Source organism: Bos grunniens, chromosome 8, assembly GCF_055505025.1.
Source record: "Bos grunniens cultivar Pamir isolate PY7600 chromosome 8, Bosgru_T2T1.0, whole genome shotgun sequence".
Classification (NCBI taxonomy): domain Eukaryota; kingdom Metazoa; phylum Chordata; class Mammalia; order Artiodactyla; family Bovidae; genus Bos; species Bos grunniens.
Genome location: NC_141172.1, coordinates 5,002,077 through 5,019,934, shown reverse-complemented (window position 1 = coordinate 5,019,934; position 17,858 = coordinate 5,002,077). Strand labels below are relative to the sequence as shown.

The window sequence follows — 17,858 nt, the reverse complement described above, 5'->3', positions numbered from 1 at the left end:
GTTGTTAACACACCCAGACAGACACACTGGAAAGAAAGAATTGGGTCTGTGTTCCATGTGTGAGCCTAAAAATCCTAGAGCCTTAGTAATTTGGGACTTCTTATACAAGGCAATAAATCACTGGACATTTTTTGAATTGAGGTTCCTGCTCTTTGTAGTTAAAACATACTAATGCTACATAATCATTATCACCCAAACTCATAGGAGTTTGACATGTAATTCTGAACCAAGTTTTTCAGAAAAATAGACATTGCTGGTTCTCATTAGCAAATTAATTTTATCTCCAGTTTGCTGATGAGAATTTATTTAGGGCAAAAAGAACTTGTTGACAATGAGAGGAATCCCTTACCAAATATACCTTCTCTATAAAATATATATACTCAAAAGACCTAAAATGCTCTCATTCATTAGCAAAATCCCTTTACCTTGATCATTGTTAGAGTCAAAGTACAAAAAAACTCTGCCTCTCAGACACTGAATATTAATTAACCTCTGTCTAGATAACTTAATAACCTTCTACCTGGTACAGCTAGTCAAGTCATACTAAACTTAGTCACACATAACTAAACATTTAGTCATACTAAACATTAAAACTCTCTTAAGGTCAACATGATGTATATGTCAGTATGTGCATATGTATGTATGTTTCTGTTTCAATCTGATCTATTATGTGTTGGTTTTGTCTGGTGTCTACTAGATCAACTTTATTTTACACTTCGCCCTGACCATACTGTATCTTTGACCATCCTCCCATACCCTCCCCTGTCTCCAAGTCATTCCCTCACGTGGTTTAGAATCAGTCCGTAGAAGGACACTTAGAGACTTGGCATAAACCTTTCAGAAGCTTCAGAGAAAATTAGTTTTCCAGGACCCTTTCTAGTCTGTATCTAATTGAAAAAGATTCAGGACTAGAGTATTCCACAGTTTATTCATCACCCAAACCACCTGATGGGCTTTGCTTTTGTTTTCCTCTGTATGTTATAGGAAACACTAATTTGCTACTGGAGTAAAAGCATACTGAAATTAATGCACAGTGTACTGAGAACTAAGAACTAGAGGAAAGAATAAAATTAGTATATTTTAATTATAATATTTTTGACACCACAGCACTAATACTTCATATTTTAAAATAGGAAATGCTAAAAATGAGGGAGATTTTTTCTTTGTATGAATTTTGTTACCAATTTAGATAAATGTTCCTAGAAACTTTGCAGTATTGTATTTATATTTTAAATACATTTCCAAGAAAATTCTGTTTGCCTTTTATTTCCTTATACCCTATCCGACCACCTTGACACCTCTCCAGTGTTCTTCTTTATCTGATGTAACCAGTTTCACTGAAACTTGACATCGCTTTCTAGATTTAAGTTCTCAGCTTTACCATCAGAAGTAGTTGTCTCCCCTGAATGTCTTTCCTGAATTTGAAATTGTTGCTACCAATGTCACTGTAGATGTCACTCAAATATGACTGCTTTATCAGAAATTGAAAAGATAGTATTTCCTCAATTATTGGATGTCATCAGTTGCACACCATCTATCAATTTAATTGCAGCTTTGAAATATGGAAGTATTAAAGACACACTATGCATTTTCAACCAGCTAGTTGTGGTGTACATTTAGCCATAAGATTATGTAACATTTTTCCCTTTCATAAGATTTTTAAAGATACCTTCTATATAATAAAAGTCTTAAGATCTTTCTGAACCACTTATTAGCAGTTAAATATATCATTAGAATGACATGTCACTTTTTATTTTTGGAATAGTGATTTCAACCTTTATGAGTTTATAATTTGAGGTGTTTATGGTGCACCTATCTAATTCATAGGTTTTAGATACTTTTTTTTTCTTTTTTATGTTACGATTGTCTTTCCCCCCCCCCGCCCCCCCCTCCCCCGTTTGAATTATATAATCCTTACAAGTTTACAGCTTCTCTTGAAAGTCATCTGGAAGCTTTATACAGAAAGAGTTGAGCATTCATTCAACAAATATTTATTAAGTATCTCTCCACTTCCTAGGCATATGACTTTGGCCTCGTGCAAATTATTTACACCTTCTATGCTTCAATTTCCCCAACTCCAAAATGGAGATAATAATAGTATGTATATCATGGTGGTGTCATGAAGATTTAATGAAATAGTATGTGTTAAATGCTTAGTGCTTACCAAACTGTAGCTTTATTTTATACTAGAAGCACAACTGCGCACACCATAGTATCAGCAGCAGACACTGCTCTAGGTTAGGGGTTCTTTGTCCTGGAACTTTTGGATTGTAGTAGATAAATATTTGACACCTGAGCAATGGTCCTTCATCAAGTATGTACCAGAAACACCAGCATCTTCTAGCTTTAGATAGTGATAAACTTTGCCTTTAATTTTGTTTTCTGACATGTGATGAGCAGTTTTTGCATATTTTAATAATAGTTAATGTTATTAACCAGTAACTTTTTGGTTCAGTGGTAGTGCTTAGTTTAATCTTTTAAAAGACATTTTAAGCAATAAATCGAGGTACATACAACATTATGCTCAAATTTAAACATGTTTGGACTGAAATAGTGGTAGGATGAACAGAGACTTCAATTACATGAAAAAGTATGCACATGTGATGACAGCAAAACTACCATTTAAACCCCAGCTTCTCTATTAATAAGATTTGGGTTTTTGAAAAATCTTTTTTTTGTTATTTTAACGTCCTTTTAAAAGTATTCTCAGTCAGGAAAACATTTAAAAAGTCTTGTTTATTTGAAAATTGCTTCAGAGCTGTTAAAATATATTTATAAATGTATATTCCAGATAATATAAAATTGTAAGTTTTATTTATCAAAGTCTGTCATTTAAATACCTACATATGTATGTGTGTATGTGTATTTCTATAATTGCACATATTGCAAGTAAAATGTTTGTGTGTGATTTTTATAAAGCAGGAATTCTAGACATAATATTAGTGCTTAAATGTGTCACTTTGTCATTAGTTTGAAGTGTTAGTAACCATACCTTAACCTAATAGAGATTTATCTCCATATTTTGATTAATGCTATTTTTTTCTAATTTACAGACAGATTAGAGATAGTACTTTTTCTAGAAGCTTACATAGCCTACCAGCAATTTTGTCAATATAATTACAATAATGATTGCTGTATTTAACTTTTAGTAGTAATTTGTCTCCTCTTATGGCAGAAAGTGAAGAAGAACTAAAGAGCCTCTTGATGAAAATGAAAGAGGAGGGTGAAAAAGTTGGCTTAAAGCTCAACATTCAAAAAACTAAGATCATGACATCTGGTCCCATTACTTCATGGGAAATAGATGGGGAAACAGTGGAAAACAGTGACAGACTTTATTTTTGGGGGCTCCAAAATCACTGCGGATGGTGACTGCAGCCATGAAATTAAAAGACAGTCCTTGGAAGAAAAGTTATGACCAACCTAGACAGCATATTAAAAAGCAGAGACATTACTTTGCCAACAAAAGCCTGGCTAGTCAAGGCTATGGTTTTTCGAGTAGTCATGTATGGATGTGAGAGTTGGACTATAAAGAAAGCTGAGCGCCAAAGAATTGATGCTTTTGAATTGTGGTGTTGGAGAAGACTCTTGAGAGTCCCTTGGACAGCTAGGAGATCCAGCCAGTCCACCCTAAAGGAAATCAGTCCTGAATATTCATTGGAAGGACTGATGTTGAAGCTGAAACTCTAATACTTTGGCCATCTGATGTGAAGAACTGACTCATTTGAAAAGACCCTGATGCTGGGAAAGATTAAAGGCAGGAGGAGACGGGGACGACAGAGGATGAGATGGTTGGATGGCATCACCGACTCAGTGGACATCAGTTTGAGTAAACTCCGGGAGTTGGTGATGGACAGGGAGGCCTGGCATGCTGCAGTCCATGGGGTCACAAAGAATTGGACATGACTGAGCAACTGAACTAAAGTGAACTGAGTAGTTTATCACTTTGGAAGTAACGTCATTTGCATGCAGTGGTCTGTCCCAGTGATGGGTGTGACTCCTGGTGACTCTTAGAACTCACAGATACAGCTTGCTTTCTGTTTGAGGCTGTTAGAATAAATGAATAGGAACTTTGTAGTGTTATTTGAGGGAGAAAGCAATGGCACCCCACTCCAGTACTCTTGCCTGGAAAATCCCATGGATGGAGGAGCCTGGTATGCTGCAGTCCGTGGGGTCACTAAGAGTCAGACACAACTGAGCGACTTCACTTTCACTTTCCACTTTCATGCACTGGAGAAGGAAATGGCAACCCACTCCAGTGTTCTTGCCTGGAGAATCCCATGGATGGAGAAGCCTGGTAGGCTGCAGTCCATGGGGTCGCACAGAGTCGGACACGACTGAAGCGACTTAGCAGCAGCAGCAGTGTTATTTGAAACCTTAAACAACGAAGTTCATGTTATTTTTGTCTGATGGCATTGCTTTCTCTCCTATGAAAAAGAAACAGAAAGATCTGTCCTCCACCTCGCCTCCATTTTTCCTGGACTCCATTAGAGATGATTTTCCATTTTTCTTTTTATTTTCTTTGAACTATCCCTGCTTTTTTTGAGTTTCCTGTTGACATTTTCTAATAGCTACAAATAATTTAGGGTGTAAGTGTGACTGTTCTTAGCAGTTCCTCAGCATTGTGTACTTTCATGTACCAAAAGCCCTCCATAAATTGTTTTTGGAGACTGAAATCCTTGCCAACTCAAACAGGTCCATGAGTAAGCTGACTTCAGTCCATATTCCATACTCATGACTTTTCATCATCCTCCAAACAGAATATGGGGTTCTGACCAATTCCAGTTAGAGAACTTTAAAAATTTGGTCAGAGCTTTTCCTTTAGTCTTTTCAGTCTATTGATTAGATTAACCATCATTAAATTACCATGAATAAAATTGCCATGAGTAAAAGTGTGACATTTCTGAAGTTACATGCTGAAGGACAGTTTTATACACCAGAGAGTGGCATAGCTAAACGTAGTGGGTAGAATGAAATGAAATGACAGCATAAAAACAAGGATACCTAGTTTTAAAACTTGCCCTTTAAGTAAAATAATCTTTATTTTACTTTAGCTAAAAAACAAAGTGTTGATATTTTAATTTGCAGAGTATTATATCCCTAGAAGAATTTCTAGATGTGTTTTTTCCGTTAACTATAGTGCCCATGTTCTCTAAATAAATAGGAAGAACGAGAAATTCTGGGCTGGCTAATATTAATAGATTTTACATTTTTATTAGCAATTATGATAGCACTAGAAAAAGGAGAAATAGTATCAGAGCTGTCATCTTAGCCACTGCTGCTGCTATTTTCAAATAAGACAATGGGAATACTCTGACCGGGCGAAGGACTTCCCCTTTTAAAAAATAATTAAAATTTTAAAATTAAAGCTTTTACAATATAATATCTTATTTTTATGTTTTTTTAGTATGAAAATGTTACATTTCAATTGCTCATTTCCCTGTGGTTAAAATGTACACTTGACTATTAATAGATCAGTTCCATATTGAAACAAAAATTAGAAATCTAGATTGAAGTATTTCATTTTATAAATATTTATTGTTAAAATTTAAGGATCGTTATTCTAAAAGTTTTCAAATGTCCTTTTAAAAAGGAAATTAAATGCAGTGTCCAGCTTGCTTTCTGTTGTGTAATGCTCAGAGGACGGATTTATTACCTGAAAAGTAGTAGCTGTAATACTTGGTTTTTACATTTTATACAACAGCAAGTTTAAACAAAACTAGTTAAAGCAAATTTTTTCACTAAATTTCTTTCCTAAGTTGTTCTTTAGGAAAACACATTAAAGATACTCCCTAATATGTCAGTTTTGTTTTATTAGTAATTTTTTCTGTTGATACCAACTGTTACACAAAGTTTCTGCCAAGTGTCTGGGCCAATTGCCAGTACTTTCAGTACTAGTATTCAGCACTTAAAAAAAAAATATTAAGACTTTATCATTTAAAGCAGTTTTAGGTTCACAGCAGAAGTCAATATTTTACATGCCTTGTTTCCTAGAATTCACTTTGTCCCCAAATACATATTTTTTGGTTCTGAACATATATATATAGTAGATTTTTGCCTTTGAAGTATACTATGGGTAATAATGATTTGATTTTTAAAAATAGGAGAGAAAAACATGAGTTTAATACAATAGAAGAAAAACAAAGAATGTATATCTTAAAACAGAAATTGCTGTGTGAAAGAGCCATTCTTATAGTAATAAGAAAATGGGAAGATGCATTGTGTAGAGGACTGAGCTTCATTCAACACATCGTTCTTCAATCTGAATTCCTTCTTAATATTGGTTTTAGCTATTTGCATATGTTTTCTTAACTTATTTGTTTTTGCCACCTAAATAAACCTTTTGTCTAAACAACTTACCACTCTAATTATATTGTTTAAGTCTTGGTGTTGTCATTTGCGTAATAAATTTTAGTGATGTACTCCATGGAGGATGCTTTACAGAATTTCTTGATATATATATATTTTTTTATCTTTGAATCACTGAAAGCATGTATTCTATTTAAAGCTTTAACATGAGATAAGATGAATTCACCTTAACTTCTCTTGGGTTTTCATTGCTGCTTACCATTCCTTTTGTTTATTCCTAATGGATTTCCTGTTATACCCTCCACCACTGTTGATAGAAATCTTTACCATTTTGCTCAAGGAGCTGAGTTTGCTCTTGTCCAACTCCTTCTGGATGGCTTATCTTCCCTAAAAAGAAAACCAACATGCACTCTGTTTTTGTCTTTTAATGCTTTCTCCAAACACCTGTTTCTGAACCAGTAGAGCCATCCTGTCCTCCAGGTTGAGAAAGTGTCTTAGACCCCACCTGTATTTTTGATCCTTTCCCCCGTTCTCCTCTACTTGCGGCTCCAATTATGTCCTCTTACTTTTTTGCCATTAATTTTGCCATTTTTTTTCTCCTATGGCAACCCATTCCAATATTTTTATCTGAAGAATTCCATGGACAGAGGAGCTGATGGCCTGCAATCCATGGGGTCACAAAGGATTGGATATGACTGAGCGACTAACACACATACATACACACACACACACACGTACTAATACATTAAGTCAATAGATTTGTATTCAATTTTCTCACCTTGCTCGTGCCTTAGTTTTCTACTTTTCGCATTACTATGTGAAAAGGGACCCCTTGAAAGTCACTATTTTTATATATTCTTAGAGTGAAACTCTGATACTTGTTACTCTCTATCACTGAAAACCTAGCAGTATGCATTTTGGGGAGCAAGAAGTTCTAAGTTTCATCAGTTTAAAGTCTTCACTCAAACCACACACAGTGTTTCTTTTCTTTGTGACACAGATGTCACAAGTCTTAACCTCTTCAGATGTCTCAATGTCTTAATCTTTTCTTCTTTCCTAAATAGCTTCATCTTTAGACCTAATATCTCTATCTCCCTTGGTTCTTCCTTATATAACATAAAGTCTGACCTTCCAACAACTCACTCAGACCCTGGTTTCCTTTATTCAGATGGTTCTAGTTTGTCAATATGTCCCATAAAATGCAACATCCAGAACTGGACGCTTATTTTACTATACCATGTAGATGATAATGAGCTACACCCTTCCTTTTTCTGGAAACTATGTTAATTTAGACTAGTCATGATTTCCTTGCTACCTATAAGATACAGACTCACAGAAGCACATATCTGTACTGCTGAGAGTTCCAGTCCTGATTAATAACTATTATTAATGCCATAGGGTCTAGCATATTCCTCTGTCCATGGAATTCTCCACATTACCTGCCATCTGAGAAACCTGTGTTCAGGAAGCAACAGATTGGTTGCTGACATGGAAAAACAGACTGGTTCAAAATTGGGAAAGGAGTACGTCAAGGCTGTATGTTGTCTCCCTGCTTATTTAACTTATATGCAGATTACATCATGTTAAATGCCAGGCTGGATGAAGCACAAGCTGGAATCAAGAGTGCCAGGAGAAATATCAATAACCTCAGATACACAGATGACACCACTCTTATGGCAGAAAGCTAAGAGGAACTAAAGAGCCTCTTGATGAAGGTGAAAGAGAAGAATGAAAAAGCTGGCTTAGAACTCAGCATTCAAAAAATGAAGATCATGGTATCCAGTCCCATAACTTCATGGCAAATAGATGGGGAAAATGTGGAAACAGTGTCAGATTTCATTTTCTTGGGCTCCGAAATCTCTGTGGATGGTGACTGCAGCCACAAAATTAAAAGACTCTTGCTCCTTGGAAGAAGAGCTATGACAAACCTAGACAGGGTATTGAAAAGCAGAGACATCACTTTGCCAATAAAGGTCTGTCTAGTCAAAGCTATGGTTTTTGCAGTAGTCATGTACAGTTGTGGGAGGTGGACTATAAAGACAGCTGAGTACCAAAGAATTAATGCTTTTGAACTGTGGTGCTGGAGAAGACTCTTGGTGGTAGAGTCCTTTGGACAGCAGAGAGATCAAACCAGTCAATCCTAAAGGAAATCAACCCTTTTGATTGATTTCGGCACTATTCTGAAGCTGAAGCTCCAATTCTTTGGCCACCTGATGCAAAGAGCTGACTCACTGGAAAAGATTCTGGTGCTGGAAAAGATTGAGAGCAAGAGGAAAAGGGGGCGACAGTGAGATGATTGGATAGCAATCAACAACTCAATAGACATGAGTCTGAGCAAACTCTGGGAGATAGTGAAGGACAGGGAAGCCTGGCGTGCTGCAGTTCATGGGGTCGCAACTTAGTGACTAAACAACACCTCCAATAGGGTCTAGGGATTCCTCTGTAACATTCTTCTAAAACTTTATTTAAAAATCAACAATACTTATACATGTATTAAACAAATATATAGTTATTCAACAGAGTTCATGCTATAGTTTCTTTTATATTTATTGCTTACAAAACAAGATAGTTTTGGATGGTTGCCAGCTTGCTTATTGAAGATGATTGTAATCTGGTCCTATGCCTCTTTATGTTGTGTCATCTCTTAACCCTTCACTCCAATAGCCCTTCTGAAGTAATCTTCCTTTCCAGAGGAATCCCAGGCTTGAAACTGAGGCCGTCTTTCCTCAAAACCAACAGTGCTAGCTGATTTCAAGTTTGTGTTGCTGGTTTTCAGGATTGTGTTTAAAACCATCTGTTTCCTCCTCTGCATTTAATTGATTTCGGAGAACTTAAGTGAGATTATATGTTAAATTTTCAAACATAGAAAAAAGGAAATGACCAACAATTTTATGATGCTTGCATAAGGCAAATGCCAGTGTTCATTTATAAGTGAGGAGCATCAAGCAATATTAAAAATGGCGTATATCATATAATTAGAGAATTATGTACTATTTAATAGACCACATTAGTTTTTTTTTTTATATTTTGTAAATTTTTAGAAAGTAAATTAGAGTTAGTTTTGTATCTCTTAAATACTGATTTACAAGTAAGCGTGAATAAAGAACCTGTTCATTACTGCTTAACTGACATTCCTTTGTCTTTGAATCACTTGGATTAAAATTAAGCACTGGAAATACTTCTAATATTTTGTTACACTTTTTAAATGGATGAATTTTGGAAAAGAAATCAAACCTGACTTAATCTTGCTAAGTAGATAAATTATACAGTCAACTCTCGATTGTTCAAACTAATGGAGGGAAGGATGGAAAACTCATTCCTATTTCCCTGGTTCCTACCCCCTCAGGCTCTTTCTGAGAGCCTTACTGCAAACAAGTTCCTTGGCTTTCCTTTCCATGTTGACCATATTACATGCTCTAGCCTCCTATCCGGGTGCAGTGCAGTCTGAAAGATGGCTTCGCACTGAGTTGACAGAGTCACATATTCTCACATTTTGTTCTTTTTAAAGTTGGTGCTTTTTAAAATCAATGCTTTTAGGATTGCTTTTACACTTTTAAAATTCTCATGAAAATTTGATAACATTGCTAATATCCTATTATCTTGATGGCTCATAAAATTAATTTTGTATAAAAATCTTATCTTTTTGAATTACATTCTATAGATAATTATAACCTTTCAAAAGCATAACCTCATGGTACCAAACTGCTCTAAAAATGTAATATAAAATTTTTATGGGAGATTTTATAAAAAATTTTTCCAACTCTTTGAATTCCCAATGTATGCAGTGTTTCTGAGTACTGTGTCATTGTTTGTAAAGGGAAGAAATGCTGAAGGAATTTATGTGTGAAAACAGTATGTTACATGTATATAATATGTCATTTTCTCTACCAATTAACTGCACACATTGTGCTATTATCCAGACATGGGCATTCATGGGAATGCATGTATCTGGATAACTGTGAGTTGAAATAAACACACCTGCCTTTTATTTCAATAGCTGCACATTCAAATGCACATAAGACATTTATTTGAATGTGACCTTCATATACATGAGAAAACATTGGTTTCAGTGTTTGGTTTTTTTGTTGTTGCTGTTTTGTTGTTGTTGGTTTAAATCTAAAGTAGGGCACAGCCTTATGGATAATGCTTCTCTGGAAGACTTTGCATGCAGAGAAAAGGAAATTCAAAGATAAACCCTGTGAAAAACATTGAAATTGTTTTGTCTTACTATGTTTTGCCTCAGTATGTATTGGAGCCAGATTCTTATAAAACGTAGCAATACTTAACACCAAACTGTATACAACCCATAAACCAGTCTAGAATTCTGCCCATTTTACATTAAGTTAAATAACTTAATTATTATTCTTCCCCACCCCCCCCCAAAAAATGCTAGTCTGTGATTTGCAGAATCCTTTTTTCTCAAGAATCTGCTTCCTTGAAAAGTGTGTTAGAATGTGTATCTGAACTTTCATGTTTTCCATTGGGCAGTTGAAGTTTTCGTTAAAGGCTTACTTTTAAGATCTAAGTAATAGTTATTTGTTACCCCTACCCATAACCCAGTTTAGGTGATATTTCTGGATACTTTTTTTTAATTGACATGAGTCAGAAAATTGAATCAGACTTTCTTTAGAAGTCTAAACTTTGAATTTCCTACTTTTCATTGCATGTAAACTATCAACCATAAATAATAGTGTCAGTTCAAGTTCTAGCTTGTATTTTGCATGTGAAAGCTATAAACAGTCTGTTGATGCTGAAAAGACTCTATAGCTATTGTTTTGCTATTGCCTAATTGTTAAATTTATAAATGAAGACTGATTTTATTTATGTAGACTTGTCTTTCTGTCTTAGGGAGTGAACTACTTTATGTCCAAGGGCATCCTTGATGATTCACCAAAGGAAATAGCAAAGTTTATCTTCTGTACAAGGACACTAAATTGGAAAAAACTGAGAATTTATCTTGATGAAAGGTAAAAAAAAATTTAATTTTTCATGAGAAAACAGTTGAGGAATGCTTTTAATTAGTTAAGTTTTACTTTAAAAATCACAGTCATCTAGTTGTAAAATTGAGTGAAGACAGGGAAAAGATTCCTGTACCTTGCAAATCATTACTCTTGTGAACTTGAACTTGTGTGTGAGTTTACTGTTGTAAACATTAAAAAAAAAAAAAAAAGCCCAGGAAGTCCAACATCTTTGTGATAGCAAAGATCACAAAACCAAATATTTTTGAGAAAGTCGAAGCCTTTTTTCCTTATAACTAGCCCTAAGATCTAAGTGTTTGGTAGCTAAAAGTTCTGAATTTTGAAATTGCCCATATAAAAATCAAATAGACAAATTGTACCCGTAAACACAATCCTAGAGGTATAAGATGTGTATATCTGTGATACAGTACACAAAAAGTGTCATGTAAAAGTGTGAAAATTCGAAAAGTATGATTTAATAGTGTGCTGTCCAGAGACAGTGTCTGATGTGCTGTCCTGACTTGATAGTTATTCATTTGTACTCTTGAATTCTGGGTATCAAGGACATAAAAATATTGTGGAAATATTTTGATATGACATCACCATAAACTATGGTTTTAAAAATTATAGATCTCATAGTAATCTAAAGAATGTCTCAAAAATAGGTTTACCTTTTCATTTTGATTCTCTTTTTTTTTTAATTTCTCATGATTTTCCAACAATTTGTATTTATTATATGCCAGGAACTTTGCTAGAATTTGTAGTATGCAGTTGATTAAAACATAATCCCTAGCCTTGAGGGGTGCACAGTTCAGCATATTGGTCACTGAAAAAAATTTCTTACATAAAGATGGTATCATTAACTCTTTTTGTTCTGAAATGCTAGGTACCTATGGATTGGCAGGGTTTTTTTGTGGAAAAACCTGATTTTTCTGTAAATATTTTAGACTTTGAAGGACATATGATCTCTGTTGCAGCTACTTATAACTATGCCATTGTGTCATCAAAGCAGACATGGACAATAAGTAAACAAATGAGAAAAGCTGTGTTCTAATGAAGCTTTATTTATAACAACAGCCCATGGGCCTCTGTAGTATTTGGCCCACTAGATGTAGTTTGCCTGTCCCTGCCATAAGCAACTGGTAGAAATTAAGATTATGATCATACAAACATTGTTGATTTTAGTGAGGATTGAAGCATACTGTAACAAAGCATGATTGTGCTGTGCTTAGTCAGTCATGTCTGACTCTTTGTGACCCCATGGACTGTAGCCCACCAGGCTCCTCTGTCCATGGGGATTCTCCAGACACGAATCTTCCCAATCCAGGTATTGAACCCAGGTTTCCTGCATTGCAGGCAGATTCTTTATCATCTGAGCCACCAGGGAACCCCAAAGCATGATTATTGGAATGCTATTGATAATAAGTATATATGTACATATGTACACAAATTGTAAACAACCTAAATGTATTTCATTAGAATTATGTCCTTAAGGTGGGATACTGTGGAGCCATTAGAATGAATGAGTTAGATCCATGTATAAAAACACAGAAAGCTGTTCATATTATACTAGGAAATAAGCAAAAGCAGATTCTAGAACAATATAGGGTATAGATAGACACTTTAAAAAGCTTCACATCAGCAGTTGTTACCTCTGGCAATGTGGATTGGTACGGAAAATGTAGATTCTCCTTATTTTCAGAATTAAAAAGGTAAATAATTCTGTTGATCATATGGATTTAGCCAAGAAGATTCTTGAAAATAAGTTAACATTTTTCTGAAAAATTCATTTTTTCATTTCAGAATTAAAATTTCTAGTTCACCTTGTTTTTTGTTCTATTCATGAAAGATTTTTAAAAATTGTTTAACTTGATAATCATACTTTGATTTTTTTTAACTTTTAAGACATATATGCTTTATAAGACTGGTAATAAATAGTAAAGTATTTTTATCCAAAAAGTAAATAATCTATGATTTTTCCCATCTCTTTTTAATAGAGAAAAGTTAACTAAAGCTGTACCTTTTTCTTTTTCTACTAGGAGAGATGTCTTGGATGACCTTGTAACACTGCATAACTTTAGAAATCAATTCTTACCCAATGCACTGAGAGAATTTTTTCGTCACATCCATGCCCCTGAAGAGCGTGGGGAGTATCTTGAAACACTTATAACAAAGTTCTCACATAGATTCTGTGCTTGTAACCCTGATTTAATGAGAGAACTTGGCCTTAGTCCTGGTAAGAATATATATATAGTGAATTCTTTCCTTCTCCCATTCCCATCTCTGGGTAAAAATAGTAGTAAATGAGACATTTTCCTCACTCTGGGGAAAAATGCTTCCCATAATTAGAAATACTTGTTTCATTGCTTCTAGCAGTGACTAGTTTGTCAGAGCTATTATTTACATGTAGTAAATATACTGTTTTAGGAGGAAAGTTACACTTAGATATGTAAATTCTTACTTAAACATTGGAAATTCTTTACTAGTCTAATCAAAATCTTGAGAAATTATTTTTAAAGCTTTTAGTAATACACATATTACATAGGTAACAGCTAGAATTTTTCTACTAAAGTGTATTTTTGGTATAACTAGTTTTCACTCTTTGTGTGTATATATATGTGTGCATGATGTAGCCTGAGTCATCTATGTATTTTTTCATGTAATGCAGCTTTATTTCTTTCTTCCTGTCAAGAATGTTGTTCTTATCTTATTACAGAGATTACCAAACCTTTTCCTAGCATACGAAATTTGTTGAACATGCTTGTGTAAGACAGTCTTTATTAAGACTGCAAGATTCTGAAAAATAAACACCATAGTAGTAGTAGTAAGCAGTTGTAGCAAGTATCATGAGGATAACAATAAGCATCAACTATTGCCCTGAAAATATATAGAGAAGAAAATATTTTGCTGCATGGGCTCATGTATAGCAATCTAAAGATGTACTTTTGAGATTAATATGTAAATTCAATAGAATTTTTGTAGACCTTTTATACATATCTTAAATAAGAAGAATAATTTTATGAGATGTTTACATTTTATTTTCTAGTACCAAGTTAATACATTTTCTTGTTGTGTAAAATGCTTCCAAATTAAATTAGGCTTCTGTAAAAGCGTATGTAAATAAATATCTTACTTTGTTTTAATAGGATATACTGAGAGTACAAATATATTTTATGGATAGTTGAATGGGAATATCACATTCGAGAGCAAGAGGAAAATAAAACCAATTCTGAAATTTTTAAATTTAGAATGACTTTTCACTAAAAACTCCTAAATTACTTGAAGAAAATGCTCAATGAATTGGTGTTTGGATAATTGACATCCCTGTTTGCCCAGGAGATGAGTTTTCTAGGACACAAGACTTTCATCACCAAATTGGAAAAGGCCCAGGCAGTTCTCTTTAATTTTAATCTAATCTTTTGGAATTATGAACACTTTTCTTTTGGGACCACTGTTTAATAACCAGCTAATAATTGGAGGTGTTTCTTTTTCCTTCCAGATGCTGTCTATGTACTGTGCTACTCTTTGATTCTACTTTCCATTGACCTCACTAGCCCTCATGTGAAGAATAAAATGTCAAAAAGGGAATTTATTCGAAATACCCGGCGTGCTGCTCAAAACATTAGTGAAGATTTCGTGGGGCACCTTTATGACAACATCTACCTTATTGGCCATGTGGCTGCATAAAAGCACAACTGCTGGGACTTCAGCTTTTAACTGCAAACTGAAGCTACCCAAGGACCTATTTAGCAGATATGGGGTGACATTAGTGCTGGTCATTCTAGCCTCTGTATACAATCAAGCTTGAGTGTACAACTTTTTTTCTTTTACTCTTTTCTTTTTTAGTGACTTCTTTGGGGAACTAAAGAATTTTGCAGAATTTTTCTTAATTTTGCTTATCATGTTTTGCACAAAGCAGAGCCATTGTCTGACACAGCTGTTTAAGAATGTTAAACTGACGTTATATTCTAAAAAAGATGGTATATTTGTGCATTAGATTTTGCCTGAAAACTTTATTCATTTCCATTCTTTTTTAAAATACCATGTAATATGTACATATTTAACTAAAAATTTATAATCATAATTATTTTATTGTAAAGATTTTGACTAAAGCCTTTCCTTTTTCTCTCAAACTGAGTTCTGAGATTTATTTGATAAGAAATTACAACTGTCTTCATAAAAGTTACATCTAACCTGGATAGAAACCATACCAGCTTCTCTTTCCAATCTTTGAAGAGTATATTTGTCTCTATGCAAAACAGGCACTTATTTTTAAAACATAAATTCATCACCTGACTTCATTTTTAAAATTTCTGCCTTAGTTAAGTCTGAAGTCCTTGAAACCATAGCAAAACACATTAAAATCTAAGGTTTCCACACATAAGAACAAAATGCTATTAGAACTTATATCCAAAGTAATTAGTCAGACCTTACTATTCTAATTGTGATGATTTCAGCTCTGAATCAGCTGGGAAAGAAATCTTGTGAATGATAGTGAACTGTCTTTATTCACTTATTCAGTAAATATTTATCAAGGGCCTTCCATGTGCTAATATTGTGCCAAGTATTCTTGGTACCTGGACAGGGGCTCTGCCTTCACAGATGTTATGAGATTGGGTCATGAGAGGAAAACTACTGATTGGTGCTAAGTCACTTCAGTCGTGTCCGACTCTCTATGACCCCACAGACTGTAGCCCACCATGCTCCTCTGTCCATGGGATTCTCCAGGCAAAAATACCGGAGTGGGTTGCCATTTCCTCCTGTAGAACTACTGCTTAATGGAGAGCAAATGTATGAAGTAGATCTTAATTAACATCTTAATTAACAGTTATTTAATCATTAAAACACTTAGCATTGGAGTGATAAAGAACAATGCATGTATATGGTAAGTCACAAATGCCCTGGAAATGTCTCTAGATGAAAAGTATCAGCTTTGGCATGATACAGCTGCTATGTTTAGGGGGAGTGAAATGGGGGAGGGGGAGCCCCTTGCTGGAAGTGTAGGATCCTGGCTTACAGATCTTGCCCTATTATTACAACTGAACAATGGACTACAGAATTTTCAAAAACAAGATAATCAAAACAGCTTTTTTGAGAGTCAAAGGGACTTTTAGGCTGGTAGTAAACACTTTCTAGGGTCTTCCCAGGTACCACAATGGTTAAGAACCTGCCAGTGCAGGAGACTTGGGTTTGATCCCATGGGGAAGGGAATGGCAGCCCACTCCAGTAGTCTTGCCTGGAAAATCCCATGGACAGGGGAGCCAGGGGGGTTACAGTCCATGGAATCACAAGAGTCGAGCACAACTGAGCACACAGCACACACACACAATTTCTAAGATTCCAAAGCAAATATCTGATTATGTTTCACACGTACATAAGTTTGAATTCCACTACAAAATAATTCTAATAAATGTCTTTATAAATGCCTCACCTATGTAAACCAAACCCATATTTCTTTTTACAAGCTATTCTTTCTGATATCCTTAACTCTTTTTTGTATCTAAGGTCCCCCTACTATCATAAGATCCACTTGAAATATAATTTCTTGGTCACAGCTATCAAAGACTGTCTCTATTATACAGTATATACCACTGGTGTTAATTAATTTTCTACATGTCCAACTTCTTTATCAAACTGTAGTCTTACTAAGGTCAAGGATTACTGTTAGTCTGTCTATTCTATTAGATTCTATTCTAAGGCTTGAACTAGGCAAGTGGTGGAGGAGTTAGTGAGAAAGAAAAAGTTTTTAAAAACACACAACTGAAAATTGATAGGATTTAGTGATTTGGAAAAAAAGTTTCTAATATGAGGATCTGCTTATTCTATTATCAAAGGTAACTAGTAGGAAAACCAACCAGTGGAATGAAGTGGAAAAGATAATGATTCTAATTTGGGGATGTCTTGAATTTGAAAGTATCAATAGAACATTGAAGCTAAAGAGTAAGACTAGATACGTAAGTTTGAGGGTGATTAGAATTTGGAGTATGCTATACGAGATGAAGCATGAAGTCCGAAAACAAAGGTTTGTAAAAACTGTAGAAGGACCAGGGAATAATGGAATCCCAAGAGCTAGGGATTCAAGAAGGATGCTGAGCTTTGCATGTGTTGCAGCCCAGTAGATTTGTTTTTCCATTTACACTCAGGCCTTTTTTGAGTTCTTTGAGGCTAGAAAACAATGGTAGTGCTAATGCCTTTTGTATTGTCTCTGGCCAAATACCTCCTTGTTCAGTGTGTAATCTGAACTCTGCTGAAACCCCTAAGAGTGCTTATGGTCCTCTGCAACTCAGACCCGTCTACACTTTCCTTCCCAGTAAGGGCTCTGCTGTTTCAAGCCCAGAATACACCATACCAACTGCGTGCTGCTAGTCCTCCTTCCTATACACCATCACCATTTATACTTTAACATACAGTACAAGTTCTATTAAGAAAAGCAAAGGGAGAATGTGCTTGAAAACTTTTAGAGCCTCCAAATTTATCATCAACAGGGTTTTTTTCTAACATTATTATTCTGTCCAAACTAACACTCTCTAATCTCATCTGTTCTACTTTCTCTCTGGAAAGCTTATAATCCTTATTTACCTGTTGAGATGTTAT

The 17,858-nt window shown here is 34.8% G+C and overlaps 1 protein-coding gene across 3 annotated transcripts in view; it reads left to right on the top strand.

Moving 5' to 3' along the window:
* Positions 1–15,397, top strand: part of FBXO8 (F-box protein 8) — a 39,493-nt gene extending 24,096 nt beyond the window's left edge. For all 3 annotated transcript variants that reach the window (XM_086414712.1, XM_086414714.1, XM_086414713.1), the window contains exons 4-6: positions 11,155–11,273; positions 13,304–13,500; positions 14,764–15,397. In XM_086414712.1, the coding sequence (XP_086270838.1) occupies positions 11,155–11,273; positions 13,304–13,500; positions 14,764–14,951 (504 nt within the window). In that variant the 3' untranslated portion in view covers positions 14,952–15,397. The remainder of the gene's footprint in view (positions 1–11,154; positions 11,274–13,303; positions 13,501–14,763) is intronic.
* Positions 15,398–17,858: the final 2,461 nt, after the last annotated feature.